Here is a 10675-nt window from a genome sequence, read left to right on the forward strand (position 1 = left end):
AGGAAAGGACAATGCCTTTTTGCACTTCACATTGCATTTTTTTGTGGCAACATTCCTGGTTTGATGCAATTTACATACACAACGCACAGGTAGAAATGCATGCCCATGTTATTGCGTGAGAGATAGGTTTATCCAGATGAACTTTTGTCAACCTTAGCCGAGTCACCCTGCGTGCTATTTTGTCAGGGACAGACTGACATGGAGTACACCAATAAGAGCGCCTCAGAATGAAAAGGAAATATTAAAATAACCAATCACCGCATTCATGGGCAAGTCTGGGGGAGCTTCCTGGGGCGTGCCAGGAATTACATAGAAATCTCTGAACTCACTTTGTCATCTAGACTAAATGTCGTTACCTGTGTACTTGTGCATAGTCACTGCATCGAATGATTTGTAAGATTGGAACATAATTCTTTCCTGGATTCACATTAGGTGTATTTATTGAAAATATAAATGGAGGATAAAGGGGAGAACGGACAAGCTGTAAAATACTACCGACTGTCAGAAATCGAGGAACAGAATACGTTCAAGAGTACATGGATTATAATCAATTTTAACGTCTACGATGTCACCAAATTTCTGGAAGAGGTGAGAAAGTTAGGCTACACGAATGGTTCATATTATAGCCCATCAAATGTTACTTGATTTAGGCTAATGTCCATATGGCAACAGTCAACTAAACCAGTGTTTCTCAAGCCTAGAACCAGGGTGGAGAAACACTGGCCAGTTTTTCTCAGCAATCATCCAAGGCTTAATTTCATATAGGCCTACGATTGTGTGAACATCACATAAATATTGTTTTTATGTGAGGATAGTAACGTCACATTGTAGCATAAATAACTATCGGACCATTCTCTAGCAATCAAACTTGCTGAGGGTTTGTAGCATTTTGGTTCCCGGTAGCCAGCAGATTAAGACCCTACCATTACGCTTGTTTACACTGAGCTGCACTGGGGTCGGAACGCAATCACTGTTACATTAAGACGCTGTGGAGCCAGCGCTGGATGTGGGTCGTAAAACGTACCTCAATGCAGGGATGGGATGTGCCACTGTACTCCAAATTGTACCGTTATCCACACTGATACATTGAGAAGATTTAAATACTGCTAGTTGTCCCAGAAAACTGCCCTTTTTGTCCTCATGCTAACTAGCAGTAGCCACATGGAATGGCACTTGCAGTGAACAACAAAGGAGCTGATTAGCTGACACTGCCATTCCTAAATGGCTACTTGTAGCTAGCATGAGGACGAAAAGGTGTTTCCAGGAAAACTAACAGTATTTCAATCTTCCCTGTGTATAACATTTTAAGTATTTCACAGATTAAATGTCTAGGATTATAGGGTTTCCAAATGGACTGTTATAAATTGGTTCATAGCACATTGCCATAATCAACTAAATTTACACAAATATGATTGGTCTAAGTCAGCTGTATGGTTTTAAGAAGGTATCTTAAAACAGTTTATAGTGGAATGTGGGGAATCCTTATTTAGCCCAATGACACGCAGTCAATAGGTCAAGCATGACAAATCTTACTGTTCCATTATTAAATATTTGAACCTGTTATACAGTCTCCAAATGTAGGTGAGTGTTCTAGACTTTTTATGTTTCTGTATTATGCAAAAAATACTATGTTTACATTATTGCTTCCGGTCCTCTCCTTTCCCAATTGTCCATTTAGCTACAGTTTAACATTAGCATGGTTGAGAATTAAACAGTGATATGCCCTCAATAAGCCTAAATTTCTTGAAAAGAACTACTCTGACATGTACAGTATATTACAGCACCCAGGTGGAGAGGAGGTCTTGAGGGAACAGGCGGGCGGCGATGCCACGGAGAGCTTTGAAGACGTCGGGCACTCATCGGATGCCAAGGAGATGGCTGCCAACATGGTCATTGGAGAACTGCATCCAGTAAGCACTCTTCATGTTTCAAATATGCCTTTAAAAAAGCTTTACCTAACTTTTGTCTCTGGCAATCAGAAACGGGGGTTCTACCGAGTGTTATTGTAGTATCCCAAAACCCCATAATATGGTGTTATTTGGTCATGGGGAAGAGAGGTATGTTTAGGGTACTACAGTGTAAATGCTCTAATTTGACATTACTACAGTATACTAACAACCTGTATACAAAACTATTTTTAGCACTTGCGGTACTGGTTACACTACAATTCAACTGTTAGTGTTTGTCTTAATGAATTCCAATTCATAGGTTGTTATTGTTTCTAAGTAAGTACCCGTCATCTTCTTTACCGTAAAATTAAGTTGTATAGGTTTCAGAGTTAGCAGGCAAATTCTTCTCTCTTTTGAGGCATGAGACTGGATTGTTAGAGTACAATATGGTATTGTGGTTGTGTTGTCCGCCCTGTTGTGTTCATTGAATATAAGCATACTGACATTGGCTATCCTTCCATTCTCTATTTGTCATCTTGATTGAAGGCATATGACCAAGATGTTGTGTAGGACGTTTCAGTGGTCCCATTGTCCTGCTATGGCAATGATATGGAAGAGACCTCTTAATTTTCATTTGGTATATTTGTTGAATAATGAATCATTCTGGTTTCAGTTGGCTGATGTGACACTCAATAGCTCTACATTTTGTCTGTTTTTGTGAACTGTTTTGCTGCAGTGTATAGAAATAATTTAGTTCTCAACCTTCATCAGGGTTGCAAAGGGTCTGAACTTTTCTGTACATTTCCTGAATTTCTCCGGAAATTTTCCTTGGTAAGTTAAGACCCGGGAATTTTGCTTAAATTCATCAAAAAAGTTAGCTTATAACCGTGAACCTTTTTTTTTATGGGATTTGCATAAGGCAATTCTATGTCTTGTGGCATATTTTGGTTAAACAATCCCCAATTCAATGGAATTGCAAACCTCTGCATGCACAGTGCATTCTTCCATCACATGTACAGCTGATTCTCAAGATCTTGCACACTAATGAGATGCTATTGAGTCCACACTAGACACTGTGTGAGCCAAGGACTACATGTTTTCTGGTAAGTTTTGATTACAATACTAGGTGGGGTGGAAATATTTTATATATTACATACATGATTTTTTTGTTAACTAGTAAATAGTGGCCTACAGTAAAGTGTGTTTAAATCATTTCTAACTTGTTAACAATTTCTGCTAGTTAGTTTTCGCTACCATGTGGGTTTTAGCTTGCTTGAGCCTGCTAATTGATGAGTGTTAATTCACCTGTTTCCATACATGTTTCATTTTAAAACATTTATCTTACGAAGGAGTTGTTTAATCTAACTGCTTAATTATCTGTACATGGAATTCTATATATCATTTTTTGACTTCTTCTTCTAATCTTTACAGGAAAATGCCAAGCACTATCTGATGTGTGGAGACATTTCACTGCAGCTAATGTAGAAGGAAAAGCTGTGTACATTTGCAAATACTTTGCCAAATCATATGTGAAGAATTCAACAAAGATGCAGAATCATCTGGCCAAGTGCATAAAGTTCCCTCAGCGCTCACAACAAGCAACCTCAACTTCTATTCGAGGTGAAAATGATGAATCAGACACTTTATCGATAGCAACAGCTCATGGTCCTCCTGGAATCAGAGGAAGGAACGTAGTCAGAGAAATGCTGATTAATGTCTGGTTCACCTCTGATGCTCATTGTCAATGTGCATTAGAAGAGATTTCTGAATGTTCTTCGCCCAGCGTACACCCCTCCAACCAGACATGCTTTATCTACTAATTTGCTGGATGCAGAGTTCAACAGAGTTCAAGTGAAGGTTAAGCAAATCATAGAGAAAGCAGAATGTATTGCAATCATTTCTGATGTGTAGTTGAAGGTTCGTGGGTAAGGAATAATTAACTACATCATCTCCACCTATCAACCAGTATTCTACAAGAGCACAAACACAAGGGACAACAGACACACCAGTCTCTACTTTGCAGATGAGCTGAAGGCAGTCAATGACCTTGGAACACAGAAGGATTTGCACTGGTGACAGACTGCTACGAACATGAAGGCTACTTGGTCTAAAGTGGAGGAGTCCTACCCTCACATCACACCCATTGGCTGTGCTGCTCATGCATTGAATCTGCTCCTCAAAGGCATCATGGCACTGAAAACAATGGATACACTCTACAAGAGAGCCAAGGAAATGGTTAGGTATGTGAAGAGTCATCAAGTTATAGCAGCAATCTACCTCACCAAGCAAAGTGAAAATAATAAGAGCACCACATTGAAGCTGCCTAACCACACCCGTTGGGGTGGTGTTGTCATCATGTTTGACAGTCTCCTGGAGGGGAAGGAGTCTCCAAGAAATGGCCATATGACAGTCTGCCGATATAGACAGCCCCATCAAGAGGATCCTCCTGGATGATGTATTTTGGGAGAGAGTGGTAAGCAGCTTGAAACCTATAGCAGTAGCCATTGCACAGATTGAGGGAGACAATGCCATCCTGTCTGATGTTCAGACCCTGCTTGCCGATGTAAGAGAATAAATCCATACTGCCCTACCCACTTCACTGTTTCTCCCAGCAGAGGAAACTGCATTTCTGAAATACATCAAAAAGCATGAAGACCTCTGCCTGAAGCCCATACACACCGCAGCATACATGTTTGGACCCCAAGTATGCTGGCAAGAGCATCCTGTCTGGTGCGGAGATAATCACTACCGTGTCTGGCCACCTTGGCCTGAATGAGGGCAAGGTTCCTGGCAGTCTTTGGGATGGAGATGCAATATGGCAGTCGTGCCAACATATCTCATCAGCCACCTGGTGGAAGGGACTTTGTGGATCTGAGGTTCTTTCCCCTGTTGCCTCCATCATCCTCCAAATCCCACCAACATCAGCCGCCTCAGAACGCAACTGGTCCTTGTTTTGGAACACACACACACCAAAGCACGCAACAGGCTGACCAATACAAAGGTTGAAAAATTGGTGGCCATCTGGGCAAACTTGAGGCTTTTTGAGCCTGACAATGAGCCATCCTCAACAAGGTTGGAAAATGACAGTGAAGATGAGGCCTCAGAGTCTGATGTTCAAGAGGTGGACATTGAGGAGGTCCAGGGAGAAGACATGGAAACCTGAGAGGAAGACAACCAAAGCTTTTGTTTCTAGACTATCATTTTACAGATGTATGTTGCATTTTTTTTTGGAGATGCTATGGATGATTGGGGATCATTCAATATTTCCTTTCTTTTGTTGTTCAGTGAAGTCATTCCATGTGAAGAGTCAACTCATTTAATTAAAGTTAAATTCCTAACTAAATTGTTTTGTTTTTTATTTCTATTGGAAGGATTTAATTATGTTGACTTATGATAAGGTAAAAGGTTTATGTTTCTGTCTCCATATGATTTGGTAAATATATCCCATGCAAAACAATCTACATTTAAATGGTATTAATATTCATTTGCATATATTCCCACAGAAAATGTCCACCTCCGAATATTCCCCAAAATGTGCAACCCTAGCCTTCATCCACATCTAGTGTAATCTAAAGGGGAAGGATGGCCTGGTCTTATTTATTTTATGCCTGCCAACTCATAGCATAATAAACAACCTCTCCCTCTCTTCCTTCCTCTCTCTTGTGTAGGATGATCGGCCAAAGATGGCCAAACCTTCAGTAAGTTAAACAACGATCTCAAATGTGAAAAGTTACACTACTCAAATTTAAGCACACATAGTAAGGCGTGACCATATGTTTTTGATCCGATGATAATAAGTCACTGACATTTCGATGGCAAGCTGCCTTCATCCAGGTTTATTTTGAAAACTGTAGTTCACATGTACAGTACATATAAAACAATATAATGAATCATAAAGATAGGTTTACTCAAACATAGAGATATCCATGTAAAGATTTGTGAGGTCTTACAGACTTTCCTTTTCTAACAGGTGTCACTTGCCACCACAATCGAGGAAACCTCAAGGTATGTTGGCACCCCTGATGCCATTTTCATATTCTTGGTTTTGAATCAGGTTGAAACAAAACTGATTAAAATCAGAATTTATTTGAGCAAGTTTGCATCTGCATGAGCTATGAATATTTTCTACATTGTAGAATTAAAGTGAAGACATCAAAACTATAAAATAACACATGGAATCATGTAGTAACCAAAAACGTGTTAAACAAGATTTTAGATTCTTCAGAGTAGCCACCCTTTGCCTTGACTACTGCTTTGCACACTCTTGGCATTCTCTCAACCAGCTTCATGAGGTAGTCACCTGGAATGCATTTCAATTAACCGGTGTGCCTTGTTAATTTGTGGGTTTGATGCGTTTGAGCCAATCAGTTGTGTTGTGACAAGGTAGGAGGGGTATACAAAAGATAACCCAATTTGGTAAAATACCAAGTCCATATTATGGCAAGAACAGCTCAAATAAGCAAAGAGAAACAACAGTCCATCAATACTTTAAGACATGAAGGTCAGTCAATCCGGGAAAATTAAAATAACTTTGAAAGTTTTTTCCAGTGCAGTCGTAAAAACCATCAAGCGCTATGATGAAATTGGCTCTCATGAGGACCGCCACAGGATAGGAAGACCCATAGTTACCTTTGCTGCAGAGGATAAGTTCATTAGAGTTACCAGCCTCAGAAATTGCAGCCCAAATAAATGCTTCACAGATTTCATGTAACAGGCACATGTCAACATCAACTGTTCAGAGGAGACTGCGTGAATCAGGCCTTCATGGTCAAATTTCTGCAAAGAAACCACTACAAAAGGGCACCAATAAGAAGAAGAGACTTGCTTAGGTCAAGAAACATGAGCAATGGACATTAGACCGGTGGAAATGTATCCTTTGGTCTGATGAGTCCAAATGTGTGAACTTCAAGACTGTTGGAAAAGCATTTCTTATGAAGCTGGTTGAGAGAATGCTACTTTGAAGAATCAAAAATTCAAAACATACTTTTTTTTGGTCCATACATGATTCCATATGTGTCATTTCATAGTTTTGATGTCTTCACTATTATTCTACAACGTAGAATACATTGAGTGTGGCCAAACTTTTGACTGATTCAGAAATTTTATGGGATGATTTTTCAAGTGCAGGTTGGCAGAACTATTGTTTGCTATTCTATGACATTAATGTTCATCATTTTTGTACCGTTTCAGCTGTCCGTTTTACTGATGTACTATATCTGAGTTCTTGTTCTTCCTCTACCCTCAACAGTTGGTGGACAAACTGGTTGATCCCCTGTTTGGTCGCGGCAGTTATCACAGTTATGTACCGCATGTACACGTCCGTGGAGCAGTGACCGTGCCACCGGTCCATCACCTTTGCCAATCAAATGTAAATCACAATCACTGGCTACAAAATGACCACTACAGAGTCTGCATTTGACCCCTGAAAAACCACTGCTAGTTTTGGGGGGATTTGCACAGCTCAAATGCAGCATTGCAATATCCATGATTCATTTAATGTTTTTCATCCAATCACTCGGCATCATGATAATGAAGGCATATACTTTTCTTATTGTGTTAATCTTATTTTTCCTCTCCTGATTTACATATTGATATTTTAGACAGATTAACATGAATGTATTCAGAATGTAAAATTGTTATGTTATTGTAATATCTTACGATTCACTATTACTCGAACGTACTGTAATAACCCTGCGATTGAATCTGAAAATTGCAGTTTAGCTTAAAAGAGCAGGCTACATCTTACCTGTGCATAGCTAGACTGAATTTACCTTCATTTTGGAACGGAACTAATGAGTCTGCAGCTCAACCCCACTGCCATTTAAATTCAAAGGCTCAGATTACATAAAATTTTGCATTAGCTGTCTTGTTTTATTCAATATGCATATAGCAAGAGACATGCTTTAAATTGCACAATGTATGTCAGTAGAGTACTGTGTGCATAATATATGCTATAAAGAGTGAATGAGTTCAATATGCAAAACTGTAGACCCAATGGTCCCACATTTCTGGTGCCATTGGTATCAACATTCCATAGACCAAGTAGGCCAAAAGCTTGCATTGTGCAACAACTAAGTTGGGGATTAAGTTGACCCCATGTGACTTCCCTTGAACCATACAATGTGTTTTTTGAAATTGAAAATATCCTGGTTGTCCCTACTTGCTGCTAATGTGTGTAAGAAGCTCACCACTTAATTTTCTAATCGACAGTCCAATCAAATGTAATTGTACAGCGGCCATTTTAGTTTTTTTTCAATAAAATGATTAATAAAAGTGTTAGTTGTCTAATTTGACCATAAACAATTGTGCAGTGGTACACAGTGGGTATTAAACCATCAAAGTATGCTAATTTGTCACATGCCTAACTTTATCACACTGATTAAATATTCTTTTTGCAAAACCAACCTCTGTGCAGGCTCATTATACTGTTAAGTTTGTACTTGTAGATTGTGATAGAGCACCATCTACTGGATAAAAATTTACTGTGATGAGAAAAGTTTTATTATAGAGCCAACACCTAGGATTTTGCTTGTCATCAGGAAATCTTTGGTTGTTCACGCAATCTCACTTGTGTCAGTGGTTGTAAAAGCTAATACAGCTTTTTTAAATGTGTTTTATATATATTTTAGCTTTATGGAGATAGTGATAGGCCTAGATTTGAATAAGGGGGAGACCAAGAGAGAGAGAGGTACAACTTTTCACTTTCATAGTCTGGATGAAACATTAACCTAAGAAGTACTGACAAACATTGAAGCACTTGATATAATCTACACAGAGACACAAAATAGGCCACAAAATAACAGTACGTACTAGATGCCGTTGATGTTAACAGATATCCCCACTTGCTTGAACAAATATGGTGAGGAAATCTAACAAAATGTTAACCAAATGTCGTAGGTATGATGTGCGTGCAGCTGACCTCTATTGATTTTGTTAGCGGTTTTGTCTACTGTGACGCAACTGGAACTAAAGCAGGCTATCACTTATGCAATTGTGTTGTTTTGTTGGCTTAAATAACAGCCATGATCTTTTATCAGAGTAAAAACAATAGGTAACACTTAATTTTAAGGGTTACTTATTACAGTGTAATTACATATGTAATTACACTAACAAGTATTGTAGTTAACTGTAATAACTCATATTCACACTGTAATAACGACAGGTAACTGGTTGTAATTGCAGTCTGTAATTACAGAGGTGTTCTTGTTACAAATGGGCACATTTCCACTATATTCACCAATTTTAGTTTATTCTAAGCTGCATCCGATTCACTCTTGTGGACAGATGGGCTGGGTATCTGAGATTGCAAAGATTGGAGGCTCTAATTGGATCCCCAGACAGATTCATGTAAGATTATCCCTGTTTTGTTCCGTTTGCTTCTGTTTAAGAAACATTTTTCAACAGAATTGGTGGAATTAATACACCCCTGATCACAAGCAAACAGGTCACTTTCATAGCAGCCACATAAAAACAGTGTGATCACTTTGCTCGTTGTATATATATACAGTGGGGCAAAAAAGTATTTAGTCAGCCACCAATTGTGCAAGTTCTCCCACTTAAAAAGATGAGAGAGGAGAAAAACGAAAAGAAAATCCAGAAAATCACATTGTAGGATTTTTAATGAATTTATTTGCAAATTATGGTGGAAAATAAGTATTTGGTCAATAATCAAAGTTTATCTCAATACTTTGTTATATACCCTTTGTTGGCAATGACAGAGGTCAAATGTTTTCTGTAAGTCTTCACAAGGTTTTCACACACTGTTGCTGGTATTTTGGCCCATTCCTCCATGCAGATCTCCTCTAGAGCAGTGATGTTTTGGGGCTATTGCTGGGCAACACGGACTTTCAACTCCCTCCAAAGATTTTCTATGGGGTTGAGATATGGAGACTGGCTAGGCCACTCCAGGACCTTGAAATGCTTCTTACGAAGCCAATCCTTCGTTGCCCGGGCGGTGTGTTTGGGATCATTGTCATGCTGAAAGACCCAGCCACGTTTCATCTTCAATGCCCTTGATGATGGAAGGCGGTTTTCACTCAAAATCTCACGATACATGGCCCCATTCATTCATTCCTTTACACGGATCAGTCATCCTGGTCCCTTTGCAGAAAAACAGCCCCAAAGCATGATGTTTCCACCCCCATGCTTCACAGTAGGTATGGTGTTCATTGGATACAACTCAGCATTCTTTGTCCTTCAAACACGACAAGATGAGTTTTTACCAAAAAGTTATATTTTGGTTTCATCTGGACCACATTCTCCCAATCTTCTTCTGGATCATCCAAATGCTCTCTAGCAAACTTCAGACAGGCCTGGACATGTACTGGCTTAAGCAGGGTGGCACGTCTGGCAATGCAGGATTTGAGTCCCTGGCGGCGTAGTGTGTTACTGATGGTAGGGTTTGTTACTTTGGTCCCAGCTCTCTGCAGGTCATTCACTAGGTCCCCCCGTGTGGTTCTGGGATTTTTGCTCACCATTCTTGTGATAATTTTGACCCCACGGGGTGAGATCTTGCGTGGAGCCCCAGATCGAGGGAGATTATCAGTGGTCTTGTATGTCTTCCATTTCCTAATAATTGCTCCCACAGTTGATTTCTTCAAACCAAGCTGCTTACCTATTGCAGATTCAGTCTTCCCAGCCTGGTGCAGGTCTACAATTTTCTTTCTGGTGTCCTTTGACAGCTCTTTGGTCTTGGCCATAGTGGAGTTTGGAGTGTGACTGTTTGAGGTTGTGGACAGGTGTCTTTTATACTGATAACAAGTTCAAACAGGTGCCATTAATACAAG

At 39.5% G+C, this 10675-nt stretch overlaps 1 protein-coding gene across 1 annotated transcript; it reads left to right on the forward strand.

Moving 5' to 3' along the window:
* Positions 1–264: 264 nt before the first annotated feature.
* Positions 265–8293, forward strand: cyb5a (cytochrome b5 type A (microsomal)). Its single transcript, XM_020468319.2, has 5 exons — positions 265–588; positions 1782–1910; positions 5558–5587; positions 5860–5894; positions 7138–8293. Exons 1-5 carry the CDS (start codon positions 454–456, stop codon positions 7220–7222), a joined length of 414 nt encoding a protein of 137 aa, XP_020323908.1. The 5' UTR covers positions 265–453; the 3' UTR covers positions 7223–8293.
* The last annotated feature ends 2382 nt before the right edge of the window (positions 8294–10675 follow it).

Source organism: Oncorhynchus kisutch, linkage group LG11 (assembly GCF_002021735.2).
Source record: "Oncorhynchus kisutch isolate 150728-3 linkage group LG11, Okis_V2, whole genome shotgun sequence".
Taxonomy (NCBI): domain Eukaryota; kingdom Metazoa; phylum Chordata; class Actinopteri; order Salmoniformes; family Salmonidae; genus Oncorhynchus; species Oncorhynchus kisutch.

Coding starts and splice junctions, on each gene's coding strand:
- cyb5a (XM_020468319.2), top strand. CDS start 454: ATGGAGGATAAAGGGGAGAACGGACAAGCTGTAAAATACTACCGACTG. Junction 5,588..5,859: donor CAAAGATGGCCAAACCTTCA/GTAAGTTAAACA, acceptor CTTTTCTAACAG/GTGTCACTTGCCACCACAAT. Junction 5,895..7,137: donor ACAATCGAGGAAACCTCAAG/GTATGTTGGCAC, acceptor TACCCTCAACAG/TTGGTGGACAAACTGGTTGA.